This window comes from Eutrigla gurnardus (genome assembly GCF_963514095.1).
Source record: "Eutrigla gurnardus genome assembly, chromosome: 1".
Classification (NCBI taxonomy): domain Eukaryota; kingdom Metazoa; phylum Chordata; class Actinopteri; order Perciformes; family Triglidae; genus Eutrigla; species Eutrigla gurnardus.
Genome location: NC_139915.1, coordinates 23,682,910 through 23,710,130, shown reverse-complemented (window position 1 = coordinate 23,710,130; position 27,221 = coordinate 23,682,910). Strand labels below are relative to the sequence as shown.

At 38.7% G+C, this 27,221-nt stretch overlaps 1 protein-coding gene across 3 annotated transcripts; it reads right to left on the bottom strand.

Moving 5' to 3' along the window:
* Positions 1-8,302: 8,302 nt before the first annotated feature.
* On the bottom strand, positions 8,303-20,297 carry sppl2a (signal peptide peptidase like 2A). 3 transcript variants are annotated; one of them, XM_084016073.1, is made up of 17 exons: positions 20,085-20,297; positions 18,204-18,314; positions 17,842-18,024; positions 17,329-17,418; positions 17,094-17,227; positions 15,152-15,306; positions 14,965-15,061; positions 14,537-14,638; positions 14,295-14,376; positions 13,923-13,997; positions 13,495-13,551; positions 12,922-12,975; positions 11,705-11,804; positions 11,357-11,437; positions 10,652-10,812; positions 9,394-9,427; positions 8,303-8,751 (listed from the first exon to the last, which is right to left on the bottom strand). In XM_084016073.1, the coding sequence occupies exons 1-17, from the start codon at positions 20,136-20,138 to the stop codon at positions 8,711-8,713; spliced, it is 1,611 nt and encodes a 536-aa protein (XP_083872199.1). In that variant the 5' UTR covers positions 20,139-20,297; the 3' UTR covers positions 8,303-8,710. The 3 variants fall into 3 exon arrangements, with proteins under 3 accessions (XP_083872199.1, XP_083872200.1, XP_083872201.1); XM_084016074.1 differs by lacking the exon at positions 9,394-9,427; XM_084016075.1 differs by lacking the exon at positions 12,922-12,975.
* Positions 20,298-27,221: the final 6,924 nt, after the last annotated feature.

The window sequence follows — 27,221 nt, the reverse complement described above, 5'->3', positions numbered from 1 at the left end:
ACTGAGGGAAACAAACTAATGCTAACCCTGACTACTGAAGTAACAGGGTACCAAAAATGTGGTTTCACATATTAAAATGGCAGGGGTTTTTGATTTTCGCACCAAATCTCCCATATGGAAATATTCTGCAAAGCAACACTGATAAATTATTCATCTGGCAGCGCTATGATGACATTGACACACTCTTTACCAAAGACCCATTTTGTCTTTTTTGGGGACAGCATGGCATCCTATAGGGGAGATAGATGGTCAACAGTATGTCACAAAGAAGAGGTATACATCATCTGAAAGCTGAAAACTTTAAGATGAATTTGAGATCAGCAGTGCTTAATCAAATAAAAAAAACTATGATAAAAATATACAATTGCCTTTCCGTTTCTCACTTTTTCCAAGTTGTTGCAGCAATTTTTGGATTGAACTTTAAATGTGTTTCACAGATTTTTAACCACTTGAGAATTGATAAATATGATCATAAATCCCTGGAAAATACCACATTGAGACACCAAGACCTCGAGGAACAGCTCTAAAACCCAATGCCTCTTTAAGATAGTAAAGTCAGTCAAGGACGCCGAGATCCACAAGGAGTGGAAGGGATTAACTTCCATTTTGCTCACATGCTGCTGATTTTGAATCTATTACCATTTTGCAGAATTATTATCCTGCAAGCAGTTGACATATCTGGAAGTTTAAATTTAATGTGACCTGGCTAATGAGCTAGTGTGAGTGTGATCTTTTTGTAGCTGTGAATCATTATCTTGGCCGAGTCAATCATCATCTCTGTCAATATGCATTTGTGTTTTGACTGAACCTTTCCCTGAACCATTAGTTAACTACAGAGTAAACAAACCATCAACTTACTTATATGATCAAAACCACTTAGTTACAAGTGAAAATAAAAGTAAATGCACCTGGAAGACTGACAATAATTCTTAAATCCACAAAAAAAACATGGTGTTACCTTTATAGTTCTGGTATACAGCGTGTAGTGAAGCTTGTGTTGTAGAAGGATAAAGGAACCTTAATCTCATATCAGTAATTGGTAGGTTTGATTTTCATGTGCCAATTAGCGAGGGCTGACAGCAATACTATTGTTAATGTTTTCTTCTTAACTAAATCAAACTTAATCAATCTTAGGGGCTGCAGCTGCGATCATAAATTGTACCGATTCGGCCGATCAAAAATGGACGGTCAGGTCATTGATTCCAAAGTGCCCACTTGTTCATTGAATTAGTGATCTCATCATCATCTCTGCAGCGCTGTGGAAGAATGCTTTCAACAAAAGTGCAGGTGTTGCCATCTTGATCTAACAAAGTGTTAAACAGAGAGATGAAGCAGAACTGTGCCCTGCTAACCTGTAACCATGGTACCTGAGAATGTCAGGCAACAAAAGACTTGAACACTTCAGAGGGGCTGCCAAAAACACACACACACTCTCACTTCCTAACTCCCACCCTCTTCCTCTCCAAGTCCTAGGTTTTATGATTACGTTGTTCCTGTAGGAAATATAACCCTGCACCTTTCCATCTCTCCGAGTTCAACAATTGTTGAGAGTTTTGTTTAAGGGCAACTGTGCGTGTGTGTGTTCATCTGCACCAACATGTGTAGGTGGAAGTGAGAATGAGAACGAGACGGGGGGAGGGAGAGAGAGAAAGAGAGAGAGAGAGAAAGAGAGAGCTTGCCAACCTTGCCCCCCCCCTCAAACAATGTAACAAGGCTGACAGGTCGACCCATCATTCCTCTGGTCTTGTCTGACGTAATACTGGGTGAGATAACATCTGGCTTGCAATTCTATTTCCCATTAGAATGAGTGGAGGATATGGGGGTCAGCCCTTAAGTGTAGCCAATAAAAGAGTGGTTCTCGAGAACCAACAGGAGATGTTTTATTTCCCATTTACTTTGATAAATTGGTATCAAAGTGTAGTGGCTGCAATATGGCTTCAAGTTCCCACTCTTTGTAATGGAAGATAAAAAATGTCGCTGGGTTAAAAGGTTTACAAGAAACATTTCATTAAAATGAGTAGCAATTTTTTGCCAACTGCCTCCCTCTTTCTTTTTTGTGATCTTATTTTATAAAATGTTTTGAAAGACAGGAATAAACACATACATATTGCAATTATGTATTAAACCACAATTATATGGCTAAAGTTATAAGCATGGACACATAACTAGGGCAACCTCCACGGTACAGTGAGCTAGGGCTCCTGTCATGAGTTTTTCCATGCCATAACCTTAATTCCTCACCACTGTTTCTCTTTGCATTAAGTCACATCATAGGGGAACTGCAGTTGTACCGCACAACCCCCGGAAGTTCTAAAAATCTGGATAAAACACAGATATTATCTTTTGGAAATACAATCAATTTGATCTAAAAATATAAATTAGTCTAATCAACAGAACATGTGCTTGCTACAATTTTGATTAGGGAAGTTGACCTTTGATGCTTTTATAAAATATTTACACAATTAGATTTTTGATAAATAATCATCAGCAATGTAGATATAAAATCTAATTGGGTAAAGAACATTTTCTGAAAGGCAGCCTCTAAAAGCAGGAACAGACAACGCTTCATGAGACTAGATCGATGTAGATTTCTTAGATTTTGGAAATCATAATACAGCAGGGCTTATTTTATTAATCGATTCATAATCTAATAATTTTTCAACCTAAAATGATCTGGTTCTCTGGTGAATATCTGCTGTTTTTTTATGACAGTAAATTTAATAACTGACTGTTATTGAGTAAAGTCATTTGAAGATGTCAGCTTATTCAGTTTCAGGAAAATGTCAAATGTTTTATCATTACTTTTACTCATTTTATAAACCAAACAAAGAATCAAGAGAGAAACTGACAGATATATATTGTAAGTTGCAGGCCTACAATCAATGGAAAAGCAAAGAGTACCAACAAATATGCAGGTATTTGTCTTTTGGTGAGGGCCATGTCAAATCTCAAGTAATTTGACACCAATGATCCAAAGTAAAGCCTTTCTTCTGCCAGAGAAGTCAAGTCAAGATTTCCAAAACAAACTGCCAGTCATGACTCAAGTCTAACAATGAATAATGACCAGTCACATAAATGGCATGGCATTTATATAATAGTAGTTCCAGATTTGAAAGTCAATAGTGTTTTTTTTTCCAATGGCTGAGGAAATGTTTTACTGGAACCTTTATTTGATAAAAAGGCTGTGCTACCAATTCATGCCACTCAAAGAATGAATGAGTGTTTCTAATTTTGCACACTTGATACAAAAGGTCAGCGGATCTCTAAACAAAATGTTTTGAGGTGGTCCCATGTGCTTAACCCTCTACAGACACTATTTTGGTGGCCTGGCTCCCAAGACTCAAGTTTACAGCTGCAGCCATGACAACCAACCAGTGAATATTTTCGATGGGGCCCAAAGGAAGATAAAAAAGGCCTGTATAATGGCTTCTTCTCTTCTTTAACACTATGAGACATTTTAACACAGACAGACCTAACCGTGTCAATTTGAAATCTTTGCCACATTTTAGTTGTTCTGAGATCGAGTCCTATAAAAGTAATGTTAAATGGTTAAAGTTCATTATAACCTCCAGATAAGATTCCTGGAAGGAAGGAAGTAAAAAAGGAACGTCAGTTCATCAAGTCATGAGACCAAAATGTGACGGCTCTCCAGCTCTCACCCTTGTGCCCCCTGGACATAGCTCTGAAAGACTACACAGCATGAGCTGATACCATGCTGGCGTGCCACCCTGAGTCTTACCTCCAAGCAACTGTAGGGCCTAGTAATGTAAAGCATGTGATGAGTATTCTTCTCAACATCTGGTGCTCATGGTCATGTGAGCCTATGAAAACCCAGGTTAAACCAGTCTCAACAGAGGAGATAGCAGCAGGGACATTGTCATGTTACCTCTCTGCTTGAATACCAAAGAGAGGGAAACATATAAGTATAAACAAAGTAGAATTCCATACCTCTCTCTGCACATATTGAATAATAACAACTGCGACATGAGATAAATTAAGTGGGTATTCCGTCCAGTGTACTTTGGGTAGTAGAAATAGGACAAGTACAAAGCGCAAGTCAGCTGCATGCCTGACCAGGAGTTACAGCTCCTCAGACTGAGAGGAAGCAGTTGGGAGAATCAGTTGGATAAGAGCTACAGGGGAGCACTCCATTCATAAAATCAACAAACTGTGACCATTTTTTTTAAAAACCCAATCCAGGGCCACTGGAAAAATGGTTATCAGTCATCTTTAAATGGGCTTGTGTGACTGTGGTGCAAATGGATTAGAGCGTGAGATAACAGAGCTCAGGGAGGCATGCCACGGTCACTCTGCAGGCCAAAGCACGCAAGCAGTTACACAAATATACACACGGCCAGTACACATACTTACTCTCTCTCACACACACAGCTAGAATCTATTCTGGAGCACAACAAAGTGATGCAAGACCATTTTCTACCAGCTCACAGTGCACTAAAGTCCGAGCTGATGACCACTTCAAACATCCGATATTATGTAAGACAGTCATTGTGACTTGCAATAATAAAGCCCTATTATCAATTGATAATATGATAATATAGATCAAATCATGCTGATGGTCTGATGAATCAGAACGCGAGCTGACCTGAGCTGGTCACATGCCCCAGATTACATGAGGGACATTCCCAATAGCGTATTGTGATATTAGATATAATTTGTCTCATGTTTTAGACCACAACACAGTTAAATGACACCATCTGCCGAATGTATCCAACCGTTTGATTAGATTTAAATGGACAAATGTGTACAGCCGAGTGACCAACACATCCACATAATTAAGAAGGAAATTCTGCCGATTTCCTTCCTTATCTCGACCTATGCAAGTTAGGTACATAGTGTGAAAAGTCTTGTTTCTTCCTCAGCCCAGTGAGAAACTTAGTGGGAAGAAAAACAACATTGCTACTCTTAGCTTTGGTATAGCTGGGGGGCACAACACTGCTCAAAGACTCTCATTGCTTGTGCTACGTTTCCGACGGTGAAATTGGCATCTCAAAATGTGAGTACAGAGGATGTTATGGACGAGGCTGCAGTGCCAATCTTACTTTATGAATTAGGAATTATTTCAAATAAACCAAAGTTGCTGTTTGTTGGAACAGCGGAAAGACCAAACAAAATCGTGCTTGCCAAGTTTTTGGGTTAGGGTTTCTCCAGCGGACGACATTTACCATCAACACTGATTGGACAGTCAGATAAAGAGCTGGCAAATTTTCCCGTTATCGTTTTTGTTATCTTTCTTTTGATAGCACCATAAGAGTGCCAATAATCACATCTAAAATGAAGTTACGTGATAGAAATATCAGAGAATATCTTTATTGGTCTGTCAATGTGAAGAACCGTTATTTGTCAGGTCTTCCCATTTGGCTATTTTATCAGCAATTGTTTTCTGGAAAATATACTATATCGGAACATAAATACATTCTCTTTCCATTCACCCTGAGCTCATCGGACTGTTTGACCAGAGAAGACTAGACAGGAAATCTTTGGAGGAGAAAAAGGAGAGAGAGAGGAGGCCGTGCTCGGCCCTAAAAATGAACAGTTATAACTAACAAACACTAACGTTGTCTTCAGTGGGCCTAAAACATTAAACTCTCACCGGTTAGCAGTCAGTGATTAGCTGACGTACAGAGGTCTAACAAAAAGTATCAAATAGCAAATGGACCGTTTCAGCGTCACTTAACTTTTCCCGGCGATGGCGCAATAAAAGCGTTTGGTTTAAACGGACTTGGCAGCCACTCAAGGTGGCATTGACTTGTTACTGGCATTGACATGTTACTGGCAATGACAGCGTGTCTCGTCCGACATCCGAGACAAGCTGGTAGAAAATGTGTCTCAAACGAGCCAGCTGCTCCGAAAAAGCCCTCTTTTTAAACGCCCGTCTCTGCCGTGTCCGTGGCAAAGAGGCAAAGTACCGTACCATCAGTCAGCTACCGGAGCTGCGGTAGCTAGCAAGCTTGAGTTCGGTTCCTAGCATTTAGCGCTAGCGAGCTAGCCGTCTAGCCTGCTAGCGTTGACGTTACGCCCGTGTGTGATATTTGGGGGGGGGGGTCCTACTAGACGGTGTGTCACAGTGTAAAAATTAGTCACTACGTGCCAGTCACAGTCCTGAAGCAGTAACAGTCTGACGGTCGACAAACACAGCAAACGCCGCCGTGGTGTGCCTGACAGAAAGGCAGCATGCACGGGGAACCTGCCAGTCAACCCCCCCCCCTACCCCCGATCAGTCACGACGATTCTCAGCGCCAATTTGACAACATTATAAAACCCCGAGGAAGGCAGCTGAGTGCTAAACTGGGATCTCTTACCATTCTCGTCACCGTTGAGACTCAGGGAGAGCTGCGTCGGGGCTTTTATCCATCTATCGGCGGTGCTCTCGGTTAGCCTTGGAAGGAAAGCCCGGTGGAGGTTGGAGAGATCCGCTTCGGCTGCAGCTCCAGCGGAAGGTTGCTTTTTCATAATTGTGCGACTCCAGACTGACGCTGCATGACGAGCGGCTGACTCAGCCAGCACGCCGTCACGTGGCCAAGGCGGAGCCAGCGGCCACATGTGCGCTTTGTTTTAGTCCCCGATAATAACCACAAGCAGCCAGCAAAAAGGAGCATTGTTAACTTCACTCGGCAGGTCTCTCGTGTTCACCCGGTCGGACTGTTGATATGCTGACACGACCCCCCCCCCCCCCCCCCCGTGAAAGGTGCGCAAACCACCGAAACAATTAGAAAGCATTATACATATAACCATAAAAAACTTGCAGACTGGATGATTACAAACAATCTTTATTGACAACGTATTAACATTTATAACTGCAGACTTAAGGACATTTATTAATGTTTAAACTCTACATCAATTTCGTCTAACTGCTCTATAAAGTGTAAATAAATAATGTATTAACCATTGTTAAAGCCACGCTCATGTTGCCTCCGGTTCTCACATCTTTACACTGGCTTCCTGTCTGTCAAATAATTGACTTTAAAATACTACTGCTGGGTTACAAAGCACTGAATGGTTTAGGACCAAAATACATTTCTGATCTCTTCTGCTTAGCTACGAACCATCCAGACCTCTCAGGTCAGCTGGGACAGGTCTCCTTTGTGTCCCCAGAGTCAGAACCAAAAATGGAGAGGCAGCCTTCAGTTTTTACGCTCCACATATCTGGAACAAACTTCCAGAAAGCTGCAGGTCTGCTGCAAATCTCAGCTGTTTTAAATCAAGACTGAAGACTTTTCTGTTTGCCGCTGCCTTTCAGTAATCAATACTATCTGTGAACTTCTATTCCTTGATATTTTTAATGATTTCTTTTTATTTTATTTTATTATTATTACATTTTAAACTTTATTTTATTATTGGCTGGTTTTAATGGGGGGTTTTCCTCTAATGCTTTTCTGTAATGCATTTTAATTTTGCCTTTATTTTCTTTTAATTCTTCTATTTTTTTTTCACTTTATTGTATGACATTTTATGATGTGAAGCACTTTGAGACTGCCTTGTGTATAAAATGTGCTATAAAAATAAAGTTGCCTTGCCTTGCTTGCCTTTATGGAACGCGGTACCATGAAGGGGTTTTCCTTCGTTTTTTATTTATTATAAACTGAACATTTACAAATGTGTCACGTTACAAGGAAATAGTGATTTGTGTTTGGGAGGAAATAAAATCCTCCCTGTGAGGATATTTCACAGCCATCAGTCTAGTCTCTTGCTCAATCTTATACAGTTAAAAATAATATCCTATTCAGAATAATGAAAAGTAGAATTATAACAACATAACGGTATGATTTAGTGTACATAACTGAAATATTAAGTGGCAAGATATTCAAAATTACAAAAAGCCTGCTTTTTTTAACGTGTTGATTGGAGGGTCTGCGCGCCTCCTCAGGGTGATAAATGCATTTTACCATTTTACATTCAACATGGCATTTAAAAAGGATGTTTTCAATATGCTCCTTAACCCCACACTCTTGATTTTAGTGCTTCATTTAATTCTTAACTCTTTCAGAGATGGCACTGTACCAACTGTTTCATCCACTTCACTCTGGCAACCTCCCTTGTGGCAGAATTCATTTTCAGGGCTTATTGAATAATGTTATGCACTGTCTGGTCATTGGCTACCTCAGAGAACATAAAAGCCCCTATAAGATCTTTAATTCATATTTCTTTCTACTCAGGTCACACACAGAAGCATGGATCTTTTCCACAAACAGTCCCTGAAATGTGCAGTTTATCTAAAGGGAGGCTTTGTTCCATTAAGTATCAATGTGGAAATTTCAACAGGGAACAAAATACACACACAACATAAATATAAGTTCACTTTAATATAAGGCGATGAAAGAAATCACATCATACAAACAGATTACACAGAAACCCCAAAACAGTTATCAAAAATGTATCATTGTGGCTACGATTCATTTAAAACCCACCCCACCCCTGATGAAACAACGTTCAAGCTGAATATTATAAAGTGCTTTCTCATTTTGTTGTATGCAATCATTACCAAGGCAAAGTCATTAAAGTTTTCTGAACATGAGCCTAACAAACCTTTCAGGCACTAAACAAGCCAACACAATATTTATTAGAATTTAACCAGTCGCAGCAGTCTAAAGAACCCTCAAGAATCTGTTGATCAATAACATGTGTTCCCTTGCTTTGCAAATGTTATATTAAAATGTAAAAAAAAAAAATAGGATCCATTCTCAACACTAAGTCAGCATCTTTCTCCTTCTACGCAGCAGTCAGTTCTTCCCTCTAAAGAAGAAAAGAAAGGAAAAATAAGGATTTTTCAAATTAATGTTACAAAACACAAATGGCAGACATAGATGGGAGGGATAGTAATTTGCGATGCCTGCTGCACATACAACACTGCACGAGCGGTAGGTTCTGTATACAGCAACAAAAAAAAACAACAGAGAATACACATCCCGATCCCAATGACTGCAAGCAACAACATGCAGAGGGCAATATGGACACATTGGTAACTGCATGAAGGATGGAGTGATGCAAGGATTAATTCCAGAGGAGAATGATAAACAAACTGCAGAAATAAAGAGATGAAGTTAATGGTATTCCAGGGCCATGGCTTTAACACAAGGAGTGTGGCTGAGAAGTTATTAAGACATATCAGTTTATTTTCAATCAACTAGAGACACCTAGTGGTGACTTAATGCAAAACAATGCAATGTCCAAACGTAGGTCCTCCAAGTTCTTTGTATTTTAAATGAATAACAACAACTGTTATGTCTTTAAATATCACAGAGACTCTGGAAATGTCCAAAAAAGAAGAAAGGGGACAAAAAAAGAAACTGTCAAGAAAAGATAAGGCACTGTAGTAAGCAACACTTTATGGCAACAAAGATGCAGGGGTGAGTTCTGGGTTGGAGGGAAGCACACCTGGCAGCAAAGGTTCCCTGGATGAGTCCAAGACCTGGTGAAGATGAAGCCAGGTCAGAAATGTTATCTCTATTCTGCTCTATTCTGTCTCTCACATAAAAACACGAGCATATATATAGCACGACACAACCATGCAACCTTTTCTCAATCTAGGACTTCAGGATGAAACATTTTCAGAGCATCAATGTATTTTTGCATGATTTTGGTTAAATTACAAATGTCAATTTTATAACTTTCAAGTAGCCCTCTGCAAGTTCACTGTGATGGACTTTTCAAGACTCACCAAGTTCCTTTTCATACAGTACAAGCAATACATTAATTATACCAGTGCCTGACTGGAAGGTATGAAAGGAATCCAAAAAGAATGGTTTGGAAAACACACATTTGTAGTTAACGAGCACAACCCTAGAAAAAGATTTTTTTTTAAAAACTGCTGTGTGGTCCCTAAAGACTGTTGATTTTATCTGCCCTAAATAGTTTCTGCCAAAATATATTAGCAAGTTAAAATACAGTCGTAACTTTTGTAATACTGTAATACATTTCAACAGTGCTTCATATTTTCCTAATTTTCCCCCATTTTAAAACATGACATATACATGACATATAACATGTTCCGCAGATTAATGGAGAATGCCTACATGTTTAAATCAATGCTGTATTTTTGTTTTGTTCAATAAATGAAACTTATTATTCATATTAATGCCACTGCAGGGAGTTCTGGATTGATTCCCAAACTCACTTTTCATTCTTATGTTAAATATAACACGTATAATAGAATATTGTGGGAGACAACACAAAATGGTAATGACTGGGTGTAACACATGCCAGGCTAACGAGCATGTCAATGACGCATGTCTCTCCAGTGCTGTACATTCATTTATTCAAAGACAATATCCTGGATTGGAGTCAGTCAATATGCTAAAAGTGTGTGACTCACAATCACTTCTGAAGGGGAACCTTATTACAGTAAGAGCGATGGCAGTGTAGTAATGCTGTCGTGTTTACTTAATACCTCTAGCTGCAGAGAGCAGAGCTGAGCTCATGTTAAATGAAGGATAGATTTAAAAGGTCACAAAATACATTTCACATTAAAAAAATATGCACAGTCTAGTCCACGTTTTCTTATGACGACTCAAAAGATAAAGAATATCACATTCATGCTGTGGACAATGCAGTAAACAAAAAAAAGGAAGTACCCATACTGAACCATAAACTGTACAGAATCCCTTTGAACTCTCTCCGTTTCCAGTCCTCTCACCTCATAGGTGGTTCCAGCCCAGAACTGCCTCATCTCTCTCCGGCACCCAGCCACTACGGCTGAGGTTATCAGGGTGAAGGGCACCAGGTAGAGTAGGGCAGGCTGGCCCATCCCTGACAGCAGCATCACAGCAAATGTCACGATCATTCCCAGCAGATAGGCTACAAGGAATGAGAGATAGACCAATAGAAACACAGGAGAGAGACATAGTGAACGTGAAACTTGCAAAAACATCTTGAATCCCGTCCAAAATTAATCAGTTAACTATTTAATATAGTAAAAACAAAGAAAGACCAGAGATAAGTAGTGGTGAGCAAAATCATTGTCTGCATTTCACAAAGCAGAAGTATTAAAAAGAATCACGAATTATCCTCCAATATAAACATACCAGATATTTCCACACTGATGAGGAAGGAAATTATTTAATATTATTTAATATTTAAAAACGTATGAAGTTCAACTAGAAAAGTGTGCAAAGAGGAGAAAATGCTAATATGGATATTGGGAAAATAGAAAAACATGAAATGCACAGTATTCTATAATGTGATGGTGACATACTATACACTTTTTCTTACATAGTATCAAAAATACTGTAAAAACAGCACTTAAGAGGACTGTAATGACACGGTGTATAGCTTTGTACAGATTTCAGTTATTTTACAGTTAAGACATATTTATAACAAAACTAGTTGAACTGTGACGTACCAATGCAGCAGCTGACAAAGTAGATCCTTCTCCTGCTGTTGATCCAAACATCAAATCTGCTGCAATAGGCCACCAGCAGACCTGTCAGACCAATGAGGATGCAGAGGTTGAGTGAATCATTACACTACAAATGCGACAAGCATTGTTCTCTCTCTTAGTGTTTGCATCCTACACTTCCAATAAGGTTTAACAATTCTGTCTAATAATAACCATAAAGAACAGATGAGTATGTTTTGATAGCTTAAAAAAATAAGCTTTAGTTGTACTGAATCATCATGTATTAGGTTTAGCAGCTGCTGTTGTGTACCAGCAACAGTTAAGACATTGACGGTGACACTTTAATCTCACCTGGAACGATGATATCGCCGTAACCAAGAATGGAGAACTGCATCCCACACAGGTTCTGAGCCCAAGCTGAGAAACGTGGGACACGCATCACCACTGGCAGCTGAGAAAATAACACTTTTTTTTAATGTTTTAAAGGACATGAAGTGTGGCAGCAATAATTACAATTGCTGTGCATTGCATTAAACAAAATAAATCTAACTTTTGGTTTATACTGCTGTAGAATCAGTAACAGTATTTTCTCTTTCCTCCCGGAGAAAACGTTGTAAAAGCCCAATTTTGGCTCTGGCACATCTAATGTCACTATTCTATCATATACACTGATGTTCATTTTTTGTTATTTTTTCTTTACAGGGGTATGCTTTTTGTTTAACTCACATCTAAAACATCAACAAACTACTGTTTCCACATTTGCTCACATGCAAAATGTGACAGTAACCCGCTGAAGACAAATTTCCTGTGAGTACACAGGTGTCTGCTTCAAGAGTAAATTTTCCCAAGGAAAAAAAAATCCAAGAAGATAAGCTCTGCTGCAGGAGGAATCGTGGGAGAAACGCTGCTTCGGGTACCCAGCATGGCTTAACATTCCTTACTGAAACCTCTAACCCAAAAACACTAGTCATGCTGAAACAATGTTTTACTTAAGTGGAATATAAATGCAGAGAATTTTCTATAAAACAAAAAAAAAAACATGAAAACACTGCTCACAAAGTGATTCAGCTTGATTCGGGAGCTGAATCACTGATTTGCTACAGTAAAACTGCTGTGTTTGAAATACAAACTTAAGTGACTTATCAATGTGTACCACCTGACAATCATGTGAGAGTCGACATGTGTGTTTCTTTCCCTTGCTTCACATTTCACTTCTGTGAAGGGCTTAGGTAAAAGCGTTATGCATATCCTTAGTACCTTGTTTTCATATGGGGGCTAAGGGCCATAGAAAAAAGAATGTACTTAATAATGGCTACATATTATTATGCTTGGGTGGTATCTATTTTTCATACCGACTCTTCGGGAGGCCGGCGATATACAAAACAAAAGAAAGGCGCGATACAAAGCTTTCCCCATCATAATCCCATCACATAGTTGGACCTACCTACATACCTTTATAAATGTGCGGCTCCTGGGACCAAACATCTACAACCCCAATCCCCTCCCACCCACCCACCTCAGGATGTAATATTAAAGAAGGAGTGGGTGGTTAACATGTCAAGCCTTACTTTCTCAGAGGGAGCCTGGGGTTCCGCGGGGACCTCCACCATGTTACCTTGGGTCTATGACAGAGCCCACCCAACCCCAACGCACAGTTAGTCAATCAGTCTATCATGCCCCTCAGGGTATAAACAAGAAGCAAGGCGGATCAGCCAGGATGTTAATAAAGCCAGTATAAAGTTGAAGGGGAATTCCACCAAGCTTAACTTTCAGATTGTTGTCCAGGACGGGTAATGAAACTCCTGCACACTGCTCTTATTTAACACAAATGTACCCATCCAATTAAATGTATTACAGTTTATTTAGTCTCTAAATTAAGTAAACAATGTTGGGCTATTACCATTATAAACAATCCTAGGACGGTATGAGGTGCCTGAGTTGGTTTAAGAAAATGGTCCTCAAATATAAAGCATAAATATCTTTCTGCTATCATTTGAGATATGAATACTAATGGGAAAAAATTGGCTGTTCATTTATGTTTGTTCTCGTCCTTTCAAAACATTAAAACTCATTAAGAGAATAAAGTAAAACAATTTGATGAAGTTCCCCTTCAAGGTAGGGACTAATGCAGGGGGATTTACCTTCTCTCCAGATGCATCCGGGCCCAGGGCAACCTGCACCATAATGCTGACTCCATTCTGTTGATACAGAAAGAGATGCCAAGCATTCATATGATGTTACTCGTCTATTTACAAACCAACCATGTACCATAAAGAAAGACCTGAGCTGCAAAAAGTCTCCTATTCAATTATATAAGGTGTCTGTATGTAGTTGTGTGAATGGTTCGCTTTACAAAGCAGCTTCTTCCCTTAAATATAGTGTTTGAGCATCAGTAAAAATATGTTAACTGGATGTCAAACACTTTGGGACAACAAAGGGCTAAACATAAAAGCAGGAAATACTGAGGAAAGCCACGGCAGCAAAAAAGTGAAATCAGTAGCAGTCAAGTATGTGAAAAAACCTACTCCTCCAGCCCTGCGAAAAACAAAATAAATACATATATTCATACCTTGGTGAAGAAGGGAGTGATGAAAACGAAGAAGACATCATACACGAGCAGGAGGCTCAGCAGAATCACACAGATCTATGTCATAATGGGGAAAATGTTTCAAAAATGTATTCAAGAGCTGATAAAAAAATGTTCAATATTATTTTAACAATTCAAAACTGCTTAATCAGGATTGCATTAATTACCATTCAAACTATGAGCGACTTCATTATGAATGGAATCCAGTGACAAATCTACAAACTGTCTAACTTTCTTCATATCAGTGCTCCAATGATGTGGGGAAGCTTCAACCAACCATTATGCTCAACAACATCCTAGATGAAGAACGATGACATAAGCGAGTGTGATTCATGTGATTCTGTTAAGCAGTACCTTGAAATTGGACAGTGAAATGGTCTTCATGAAGTTGAGGCAGAAAGCAATGCCAAGGAGGTCCTGCAAGATCCAGATCCATCTACAAAGGACACAAAGAGCTCTTTCAACTTGCATTTTAACCTTAGCGTTTAGGTTTTTAACTTTAAAAAGAACATTAAAGCTCTACTTCAGGAAACAATGCAAAAAGGAAATGCATATAGTCATACCTTATTACAAATGACAACATTGTGCACATGTACCTGTCTTCATTCCTGTAGACTCCCCAAACCACAGCAATGCTAATGCACACAGCAGCCAGTATGAGAGACCTCACTGAGAATTTCCAATTTCGGATTGAGAAGCTAGAAAAAGACACAGAAAAAACAAATACACAAAGAGTTTCAGCTGCTGAGAATGTCTGCCAGGGTGCTATTTAGAGAAAGACATGTTAAGACACACAATGTCTGTCTTGTTTAGTGGACATAAACGTTACTGTATTCATGGAGGAACCAGGGAAAGCAGTAGAACATTCACTTATACTTATACACATATTTTTGGGCTGCAATTGTTATTTCTAAGTAATTCACCGATGTGCCAGTCTTATATGATACATTTATCTATTTTATATGTTACCAATACTAGTGGAATGTGTGTGTATCATCTTTTTTTGAAACGGTGATGCTCATACCTCCCAGTTCCACAACCAATTATTTCCATCACTGCATCTAGACAGCTGAACAGTGCAGAGGCAGACGCCAGGCAGAATATAGCAATAATGACATAGACTGGGGAGAAAGGAAAAATCACATAAACACACCTCCAGATATAAGTACTCCTTCATAGTACACAAGAGCTATTTACCACCCCCCACTTACCAAGGATGTTGTAGAAGAAGTACATGAGGACTAGCATCCCACACATCAGTGCAACAAAGAAGACCACTTTGAGAGGAGAGTACAAGAAAAGCTCTCCACTGTCTGCTTTGCTCTCTGCCCCTCCTCCCCCTGCAACACAACCACTCAGCCGGTCTCTGCCACAAACAGAAAAACATTTGATATATTTACAATATTACAGGATTATTTTCTAAGAATGGGTTTCTTTGGGGGAAAAAGACCAGGCAGCATCCAATACTCACACACAGAAGGTGGACCGTACAATTGAATAAATAAATAAATATGATTTTGGGAAAATATATAGCTTTTTGACTATACCATCTACTTTATGTTCAACATTTCAGTATACAACACATTCACATTGACACTCAATTAGATTGTGACTCTATGCTAACCAGTGTTTCCCATACAGACTTGTTATGGGAATTTTGGATGTTTGTAATTTATAATCAGAATCTTAGTCAGGTCAAACATTGATCCGCATCTCCTCTTCTCAACTGTTATGCCATGACTAAAATGAATGCCTGTGTGTAGGTAATACGAGCATGAGTGCCACAGGACATAAGATAATTTCAGAGGACATTATGGCATCTGGGTCATTCCTTGTCATTTCATCAAATTTCTGAAAATCTTCCCACCTGACCATCTCAGAATGTCCTGAAAAAATCCAAGTACAAAGACACACTTGTTAATAGGACAAATCCAAAATATTAGGTCTCTACTGTCAACAGTTTTCTCATGAAACATCACTGAATGAAAACTATCCCACCTCGGCTAAATTTATCAGTAGCATTTAGTCACATGTAAGTCTTTGGTAAATGGTAAGAAACACAATTGAATTGCCCTGCTGTGATGTTTACTAGTAGGCTGTTAGGACATGCAGTACCAGAACCGGCCACAAAAACCCCACCAATATCAGGATTTTCAAACATCACTGCGACAAATTGAGGCAAAACACCCTCCCGATTTTTTAATATGATTTTAACAAGAATATGATCTTTCAAAAAAAGTAAGTTTGGTCCTGATACTTGTCAGTTTTTTGGAATATGACTCTGAAGTTGGGGAAAGATGTGTTTACTTCCATTTTTGAGCCTTAATATCTGTGAAACTAATCATCTGAGAGAAACCATATTTTGTAGAATGTTTAAGCTAACACCAGAGATAGAGGCAGACATGATAGAAGTCTTTTATCTGCAAAAATGGGAGCTCAGCCACTCTTCAAATGTACTACTTTATTTCAACAAGCCACATTTTAAGTATCTACCATACTAAGTTACCATTGAGCTACACCCCTGATATTTCATGTCTGGAGGCTATTAGTAACAGATATACACTGTAGAAATTTTGAAGGCCACAGGTGAGATAGTTTTCCAGATATTGCCGTTTAAAAATGGCTTTTCAGAGCATGATGCCAAAAACCGTCTAAACTACCCTTCATTCAATGATGTTTCATGAGAAAACTGTTGACAGTAGAGACCTAATATTTTGGATTTGTCCTATAAACAAGTGTGTCTTTGTAATTAAATTTTTTCAGGACATTCTGAGATGGTCAGGTGGGAGGCATTTGAATAAATGACACGGAATGACCCATCTGTGTTTTGTAAATCTTGTCTTTGTCTGTACATCTTGTCTTTGTAAGATAGGACATGAACCGTCTTTTGTCTACGGTATGATTCCTCCTCCTCCTGACACTGAACCTTTGCATCAGAAGGCAGGGGAGAACATTATTTTCCTCTGCAGACGAAAATAGTTTGTCCAATAAACCTCGGAGAAAAAGCTGATCCTGGTTGTTGATCTTAATTGGGCAGATTCATTATTCCACAACAGACTTCACTTGGGTTGGCCGCCCAAAGTAAATTTGGTGACCCATTTAAAAAATATATATTTTTAGTTGTTGTTGTTTCTTTAATCTGCAATGTCTTACCTCTCACATGCCCCGCTCCAAAAACCACCCAGGGCGACCGTGACAATGGCAATCAGTAACATGACTGCAATGCTTGCATCAATCTTTGAGTGAGGCGGAGCATAGAGCTTCACCTGCATTCCTTCACTAAACACCTGAGGACATACACAAAGATTACACTTAAAAGGAGACACTTAAAGAGAAACTTTGCCTCCAGTTTGTCCTTCTTCATCAATTCAGTAGCATTAAGACTGACCTGCTGTGCTTCAAGGAAGTCCCTGTATCTCATGAGAGCCAGAGGAATACGGATCTTTGCATATTCTGAGTTATTGGCTGATGGAGTGATCTGAAGAGTACAAAAGAGATTTTTATAAATGCAGTTGATCAGAGTTTCTTATCTAGCCTCTGCTGAGTCATTTAATGCACTGTATGTTGTCAAACAACATCAAGTATGGAAAAGATGACACAGTAAACCAATCATGATGCCAGGAAACAAGACACATTTGTTCTACATAGAGAATGGAAATCCCCAACTCCTCACCACTGGTATCATGTCACTTCCTTAAATCTGAATCACTTCTGCATGTCATTGTTACATTTGTACATTAGTTTTATAATCACATACAGACATGAGAAAGAACAAGATCATGGGTCCTCCAGTAAGTTTATAATTAAATCACCTGAAATCTTAAAGTAAATGTCAAATTGCATGACCATGCAATTAGTCCAGTGACAAAATACGAATTGATGTAATGTATTGATGTCCTACCAATACTTTGTTGCTGGCAATGAGCAAAGTTTTGGCTCCGAGGCTCTGAGCAACAAGAGCTTTCTGGCTGAAATCACAGTCCCCCCTCATCACCACCAAAGCCTTGTCCTTTACCACATCTGGACTGACCCCAGAGGCATTACACAGCACAGTGGAGGTCATATTCACCAGTGGATACTGCAACTGAAAAAGGTGAAGACAGGTAGTTATTTATCAATTTTGATAGGTGGAAAGTTTCCTATAATTTTCCAATATATTTTGAAAAAAAGACAAATAGAACAAATGGCTAAAGCAGTCAATAAAGGTGCTAATAGTAAAAACAAATAATAGAGTAGTGCTTTAAAAGTTTTGGAAAAACTTACAGCAGCATCAAGGGTTTCTGACAGCGGGGTCCAGGATTGATTGTAAACAATGCAGTACTCCCTATCTGTACTTCCTTCTGAAATGTGCAAGATTGCCTCCTGGCAATTTATCTGTTGGGAAAGAAATATCACACAAAATTAAAATATTCACGAAAAAAGTCAGTGGTGGAGAGTATATTTACTCAAGTACATATCCAGAGGATTTGTACTTAACTTGAGTGTTAGATTTCTTTTGTACTTATTACTCTTACTTGAATACATTTCCAAGACAAATCATTTTACTTTTACTCAAGTTAATTTCTAGAAAGGCTGAAAAGTACTTGTTACTTTCAGGTCTGGTCTTTTTTTTTTTTCCTTTCTTTTTTTTTTTTTAAGTACAATTGGACACAAGCTGTGTTTGTCAAAGAAGGAAACCTATCACAGTGCACGCTCTCCACTGGGATCTACGTAAAAGCGGAAATACGTAATCCCTCCCAATAAGAATACATGGGGAGACAGAGTTTGTTGTGTTCCTATATTGTCCTTCCTGTAAAGACAAGTGACTTCAACATTGAGTTATTGAAAGCAGAGATGTAGTTTTTTGTAAAACAGTGATTCTCAACCAGTGGTGTGGGGACAACATTGGTCTTTGAGGGGGTTCCAGTTCCCAATGATAGAGCATTAGTTGGACGGTGCAGGTTCATTTGGTTACAATTTCAATGATTGGTAATAAACATCTGCATCTGCAACATGTGCTGTAGTCCTGTGAGCCCATTCATTTTATTTGAAATTTACTCTTACTCTTACTTAAAGTAAATTTAAAAGCATGTACTTTTGGATACTTAAGTACCTTTAAAAGCAAGTACTTTTTTACTCTTACTCGAGCACCATGTGGACTGAGCTACTTTTACTTGTAACGGAGTAAATTTTGACCAGTAGTATTTGTACTCTTACTCAAGTACTGGGGTCGAGTACTCTGTCCATCTCTGAAAACAGTTATGTTTGCCTTCAAAAAGCAATCCATGTCTGTCCAAAATGTCATCATTTTTATACTATTAGACATTCGTGTGAAATTGTCATAATTAGCATGGGAATTCTTGAGTAAAAAATGTGATTTGTGAAGTCATATTGACCCAATTCTAATCAGGTCATCCTTGAGTGCAAGTGAGAGGTTAATGCCACATTTGAAGAAATTCCCTCACAGTGTCCCTGAGATGATAGCTGTGAGACATAAATACAAACATGAACAGCTTACAACTCCACAATGCCACAAGTGTGATGGTGTGTAACAAATGCACATTGCTTATATTTTAAAGGAGTTGGGAATCACATTTAATGTACAGTCAGGACCTGCCCCACAATGAAATAGTCAATAAATCCATGCCTACTAAAATGCAGTGACACGTCCATACAAGGTCACACAGATCCATTTATTGCCATTGAACTGTACTGTGATCATAAAGTGCCACGGTGATCAATACAGCTTCCTGGTTGGTGACGTTGGAGAGGAAGTCGTGTTAATCACTCCGTCAAACCCTCAAATTTTATCACGGTATTAATGAGACTTTAACGACGGGTCGTCTTTTCGTTTAGTTGCTTTAACTCTTGTTTTGGAAAATGTAACATACATTAATGTCTTCCCCATCACGTAACCTTAACGCACCACAACAACTCCCGTTTTCAACTAGCCGAGGCTAACTGACCGAAGCTAGCGCTGACGTTAGATCGTCGGTTGTTCGTCTCGTGTAATGTCACTGGACAACATGGTACCTCTGGTACACGTTAGCACGGTGCGTTGACTTATGGTTTAAACGGTCAACAGTCGTCGTAACCGACGATGTTTTTCGAAGATAGCTACGAGGCCCGTCAGTTGCTACATCCACGTTACTGTCACCAGCTTACCTTCGAGACCAAGAAAATGACCGACAAAACGATGAATCTGACAGCTCTTTCCATTTTGGCAACATCCGTTTTCTTTATGGAGTCCGGTGGGGGCCACAGCAATTCACTTATCGATGACACGGAGACACTTTTTAGTCGCTAAGTTACTCGTATCTTCATTGCGTTTGTTTAGCTTGCCAGCAAGCGGCCAGGTACTTCCTGTATCGGCTCGTGAGCGACATGTGACCACATGACACGCTAACCCACTGGTTTCTCTTTCACCTCAAAGCGTCTCGACAACAGACACCCACTCATGTATGAAAATAATAGTAAAAGCAGCAATACCACAAGTGATCCATTATAAGTTAGACAAAAATGTAAAAGTAGGCCATTTTTTTGGGATAGCCTTCTGTATTGTCAATTTGAAAAACCCTACTTTGATGGATTCATGTCTTTATTCCAAATATTAAACTATTACTTATTATTTATACTACAAGTACTATACTAAACTATTGACTTAGCATATCAAAATATTGAGTAAGTATCTCAAGTTTAGCATTATTTTGAGATAGTAAGTCAATATTTTAAGAACGTTTCTCATTATTTTCAGATACTAAGTCATTGGCTTCCATACTTTCCTGCTCTTATCTCATCCACATTCTCTTTGCTCGAAGCTAACAACATGCTATCTAACAACAAAGCTAAGCTAACTTTTGACATTTTTTTCCTGCTGGTTGGCCTACATATCATTTTCCTCTATTACATTACCAATGCTAGTTTCACTATAAAATAGTGTCTTTCCTGAAACAGCAAGCCAGGGAGCAAGAATAACATTTCAATTTGCGAGTTATTTTTGGTTTGTATGAGAGAGGCTCTGATGTGGAATATGATTGTATCATATGCATCACTTGATTGTTTGCATTATGGTGTATTTATTCTTAATCTTTGTATAACTTGTTATTCCCACTGTACACTTGTCACTTTTTATGTTCGCTTACTGAATATGCTTCTCCGTATTCTGCCCTTTGTCCTTGTAGCTCAGCGTATAGCCTTGACTCATGCAAATCACCCATTCAGTTTAACGTGGACCATGGGCGAGGATGCAACAAAGATTATATTGGTGATCCTCTGTCACCCCCTATACTCTTCAGTTACAGCCAGTCCGCTCGTTTGTCCAAGATGCTGTTATGGGAATTTTGGATATTTGTAATTTATAATCAGAATCTTTGTCAGGCCAGACGTTGATCCGCATCTCCTCTTCTCAACTGTTATGCTATGACTAAAATTAATGCCTGTGTGTAGGTGATACGAGCAGTGTTCTGTAAATCTTGTCTTTGTCTGTACATCTTGTCTTTGTAAGATAGGACATGAACCATCTTTTGTCTAGGGTATGATTCCTCCTCCTTAAAAGGGAGATTGCTGTTAGACTCAGGGTCGTTCCTGCTGACTCTGAACCTTTGCATCAGAAGGCAGGGGTGAACATTATTTTCCTCTGCAGACGAAAATACTTCGTCGAATAAACCTCGGAGAAAAAGCTGATCCTGGTTGTTGATCTTTATTGGGCAGAATAATTTTTCCACAACAATGCAATGACATGCTGAATATTTAAAATTCATCAGTTTTACAAAAAAAAAACAACAGAAAACAGTTTTCAATGATTGGCTCAATAGCAGATCATTTTGACCATTACTGGTAGTGCTGCAAGATTCTGTAAGAGGAGCCCATTTAGCTCAGGATATACATTGGGTTAAGTAGGAAGTAGTGTGTATGCTCCCATATTGTGTGTACTGCACAAAAAAAAAAAAAAAAAAACATATTCAGTGTTGATTACACACATTAATGGAAGCAATAAAATAATTAGTGAGCAATATGTCATCTGTAAAGGATTATTATTAATGTGTCACTGAATGGTTGCAATGCTAAAATTAACCATATGGTGATGGATTTTCAAGCATACGTGCACACTTCACCCCCGGAAGCACCACAGCACCAAGACTTGAGATAAACAGCAACACGGGGCTCTTGGATATGCCCTTGGGCTTTTTTGCTTTAAATGTGTCACTTTCAAAATTGCCGTCTCACTGAAGCTGTCAAGGCACACCCTAATGGCATGGCAACTGCTGCTTTGGATGATGACAGTCATGTTGCGCTTTCAATGCATTTCATATTTCATACTTAGTCACCAAACATGAATATTGACTGGTTTATGAATAGATATTTCACCGGAATCTATTATCGGTAAAGTCTGATGTAAATTGTGCATTTCACGTGTATACAAATCTGTGTTTTACAAATGATGGGCCTCCCTTTCAGAACAGGAATTCATACACTTAATGGATTGCTAAACCAAACCAAAGTATAGACGTCTCACACACACACACACAAACACACACACACACACACACACACACACACACACACACACACACACACACACACACACACACACACACACACACACACACACATATTCACAGATTGATTTATGCTAAATCCCTCTGGGTGCAGCTTCAGAGTGTCTAAAAATATATTCTACTGAAGAAAATGGGGATTTAAGTGCAATAACGAACACACCATCTTTTTCAACATATATTAAGCAGTGAAACGTAGTTACAAATGAAATTTACTTGACATTTCAGGAAATATACTTCTTTGCTGACAAGCTCACTACTGACACATTTGTTTAATCTCTACCAAAATCAGTGTAAAGGTTCAGTGATGAAGTCCACCCTTTTATAGGCTAACACACACAGAAAGTATTATGTCCCTAGTGGTCAAGAGTTAATGCCTGCTGAGCTTTCTCCTTTGTGTCAAACTCTGCTGAGAGAAAACTGAATAAATGGTCAAATCATTTCCTGCCATGTGCTTTTCCACTTAATAAGAAAGGACAGGAATTTCAAGCTGAGGGGACTGTGATGAAGGCTTTACCTCCAGTGAGAGAAATTACAGGTTGTCATTAAAACTGTTAAGCGTCAGCTTGCCAGTGCACAGCAGGGCGTTCGATACTGTGCACATGCAATGTGTTGATTGGCCCTTTAATGGCAAAATCAGTGAAATCGAGCTGTTTACATGCAACGGAGAGGACTCTATTTACCCTCTCATTTGTATGTATGTATAATCACGTTCATGATATCATTCTTTACACATTTTTGGTAAAATGTAATAAAATATAGAATAATAATCCTACGTAAAATGACAATGTATTCAGTCTTGAAATGCAGACCACAAGGGAGGCCTCTCAACAATGGTAATATGATCATATCAGAAAATATGCATCTTCTCGTGACAAATGACCATTTAACATCAGTTTATTGAATGCATATAACGATGCATGCATAATAAAGAGGTCAATGGCTCTCCCTGAAGCTTAATAACACAAGTGAATATGAAGTGATAGTGTTGACTTGTGTTGTGTGACACGACTTCCCTTCAAGGGCTTGGATGAATGAAGCCGGAAGACCGTGGTGACAAAATAACAATGTGTTTTGGGACACCGTGTTCCCTTCCTTCCTGGCTGTGAGTTGAACACTACATAACTAGCTTTTGTAAATTGAAACCAAGGAAATTAATTTATCTCAATAAGTCATAACAAACCCTTCTACATGCAAACAAGGACAACCCAAAGGAAGGGGACCATCTACTGATTTGCCAGTCCCTTGTTGGTAGATTAATTCATTCTTTGTTGTTTTCTATGCATCTATAAATTAATACATAAGGTTACATGTCATTAACTAGATTTAGTAGAAAAAATACATGCAATGCAATAAAAAAGGTAGGTTTATTTTCTCAATTCCTAACCTAATCTCTTAAGTGATCATAACAGCATTTGTAAACCTCATATTTAATCGCTTGATTGATTGATTGCATATCAATCAGTAATAACAACACAGACACTTATTTGCTTAAAGAAATGTGGTTTATTGCAATTTCATATTTTTTACAGATGTATAATTGCTATCATCAAATATACATTTTTATATGTAAAAAAAAAGAAAAAAACACTGTTCATTTTAAGGAAATCATCAAACCATACCAGAGAAGAGAGCTAATTTGTCACATTTGCAAGGCCATTAATTTCTCACACAGCACTGTGTCAGCACCTGGACCGAGTGTAATTAACGCCTGCATGGTGGTGGATTTCAAACCAGAATATAATGAGGAATCTGCTGTAGGAAGTTGTAAGACTGCTTTAATTAATCCCTGTCATCTCCCTTCCTTGCTTTGACCTGTGTTCAGCTTTCAGCAAGAGATTACCATGGGAAACAGAGCCAATTGTTATTGTTACCATTATCTTAGACGATAGTGGATAGCTCTCAGAGGGCAAACTGCTGTTAGCTGAACATACTTGTAAATACATGATCCATTAAGATATTACATTTTTGTACTTACAGTGAATTCCTTATTTATTGTTGTCAACTTGTTTTATATGAGGTTTAAATAATAATGTTACAATGAGCAGTGTCTATTAGCCTTCATGGCTGCCACTCCTACGCTCTACACCAAGAATAACTGAGCTACAGTCACCACATTCTTGACTGGACCAGATATGAGGAATGATTGTAATTTGTATAATTATACAAGTATGATTGAATGACTGATATATTGTACACATAAATGATATATCCAGTTAATGTTAAGAACAACAAGAAAAACAAAAGGTGTCATACAGAAAACAAAATATTACACTACTATAAACATAAAGATAAATGAAAACCTTTTTCTGTTTTTCTTTTTTTGACATGTCCAAAAAGGAGTGGGAAGAAGTATACACTTATTAAATCCCACCCCTTCTCCATAATTCATATCCTCAGTCATGTTTATTTTATTAACATTATTTTTTTCTAATTTTACTTAAAGCTCTAGTCTATGATTTGAAAGGTTTGAAAAAAGCATCCCCCCCCCCCCCCCCCCCCTCTGTGCTCCTCCGAGCTCGTATCGTTCTCCCCTCGCAGCCTCCCACCTCCCTCTTATTTTACGAAAATAGTTCACCGAAATGTGTTCCTGAAAACATTTTAGGCGAGAAATAAGCTATGCATTTGCTGAATCTGTCTTTGTTTTAGATCGACAATGGTCAGTTTAAAAGATCTTCGAGTGCTTGCAGGCGGCGGCGCCGCTGTAATAGTGTTTATTACGGCCAACGGCAACGGGTGCCGGTCGGATTTCTCTCACCCCGACTGTTCGCCACAATCCCCATCCCCCCCTCCCCGCTGACGCCGCAGCCTCAGCCATATGGACCGCAGCCATGTGGACCGCATGGCTACTATTGGCTAAATTTTGGCTCGTAGACTACAGCTTTAACAAGTATGTTACAATTTTTAAATATGTCATTAGGGTTGAGAGGAATGTATACAATAATGAAAAAAACATCATATGCGCATAATTCCTTCATAAAGAAACTAGCCACCTTCAGAATTCAGAAATGTATCATCACAATCATGCCAAGAAGCAGAATTTACCCACAGACGTGAGACTTGTTTCATTTAACTCTGGGAGTAAATTTCCCCAAATGTCAAACTCTTCTTTTAAATACAATCAGAGGCCTTGCCTCCTGACCAGTTTGAGAGGTAAATAAACCCCACTCACTTCTGATGGTGATTCTCACTTCTGTATGGTCTTTTTCCTGTTTCCATGGTCAAAGAGCCTGTGTATCGTGTGTAGCTTTTAATGACAACACATGCACATGATTTTATTCTTATTAATATGATGGTTATTATTTATTTTGATTTTTTTCCAATCATAGTTTATTCATACATTTACATGGAGTTGAATATGGAGTTGGGGTCAGGCCACGCCCCCATGAGCACTGCACGGTTGTGATTGGGTTAGATGGATGACGGTGGAGCGGCTGAAAGCGCACTGGACATGCTGGGCATACACTCCTGGTTAGCAGAGGAGCTGGACAGCTGCTGTTGGCACCGCTGCTTTGCAAAAAAAACTTCCAGCAGCCTCCGTCCTGCTGGGTTTTTAAGATACTGGGAGCTCCAGAGGTGCAAACAGACTGAAGCCACAGTTGCTGCACACGAACGTAAGTTTATCTTTTCGCATGCAAAGCTTCCTGAAGTTTGAGGTTACACATGATACTGCAGACACGTTCTACTTCTTTGTGTTTTGGGGGGTTTACTTAGTGTCAAATGTGGATAAAATCAAATACGGTGTCTTTTTTGTTGTTGTTGCTTTTTTGCTATGTGTGTAACTTATTTGAAATGATTGAAGGTAGGACTGTGGGAACCGGTTTACATGGTCGGGATATTCAGTATGATCTGGTTTTAATTTAGATTCCTGTCTGACATCAATTATCCACATTTATGATACCTGAAAGTCTGTATGAGTGGTACACTAATACGTTTACATGAACATTATTTACATGAGGGTGTGTGTAATTATACCACTTAAAGAAGGACTTCCCGAAAATGAACATCAGGGAAAAAATATAAAAATAGTAAACATCTGAGTGACACATTGCTGTGAAATCAAGGCAATCTGACTCGCGCGTGTGTGTGTGCGTGTGTGTGTGTATGTGTGTGTGTGTGTGTGTGTGTGTGTGTGTGTGTGTGTGTGTGTGTGTGTGTGTGTGTGTGTGTGTGTGTGCGTAAAATCACAAGTCAAATGCTTAAAGATGTTTTTACTGTTGCAGTTTAATGGGGAAAATGTGCAAAACAAGGATAAATTACACGTTGACCCCCATGTTTTACTCTTGGCATTTATGATTGACAAAACAAATGTTGTTGGTATATGAATAACCTTTATGTATTAGGCTACTATTCTTTTAATAAATCCCTGTTCCCATATTATTATTACTAAGTAATGAATCTAGAACAGCATGTCATTTGTATATTGTAGTTGCAAATGAGTAAAATCGCATGCAAGTTTATACTGTAATAATACCTAATCACTGTTTTCACAATTTCCATGTTGATCACAGCTTGTGAGTTTCATCTTTACACTTCATTTATTTGCAGTGCTATGCTAATGACGCGTATTACTTCTTCATGCTGAGAGATACATGTATTATTCATCTGTGCATGTATGTGTTTCTTTCTTAACACAAATGTGTTTGGATGACTTGCACCCACTTCATGGCCTGTGACTCACCCATCTTCAATGATCTCGTGCTGATATGCTCCTTTTGCTTTACTCTTGTTACCAGCACTTATCTTC

Excerpts from the sequence above, each read along its gene's own strand:
- sppl2a (XM_084016073.1), bottom strand. The coding sequence starts at position 20,138 with ATGGAAAGAGCTGTCAGATTCATCGTTTTGTCGGTCATTTTCTTGGTC. Across the intron at positions 17,419-17,841 it reads TTGCCAGCAACAAAGTATTG|ATCACTCCATCAGCCAATAA; the intron begins GTAGGACATCAA and ends TGTACTCTTCAG. Across the intron at positions 10,813-11,356 it reads CTTTGTCAGCTGCTGCATTG|CCTATCTGCTGGGAATGATC; the intron begins GTACGTCACAGT and ends CATTCCTTGTAG.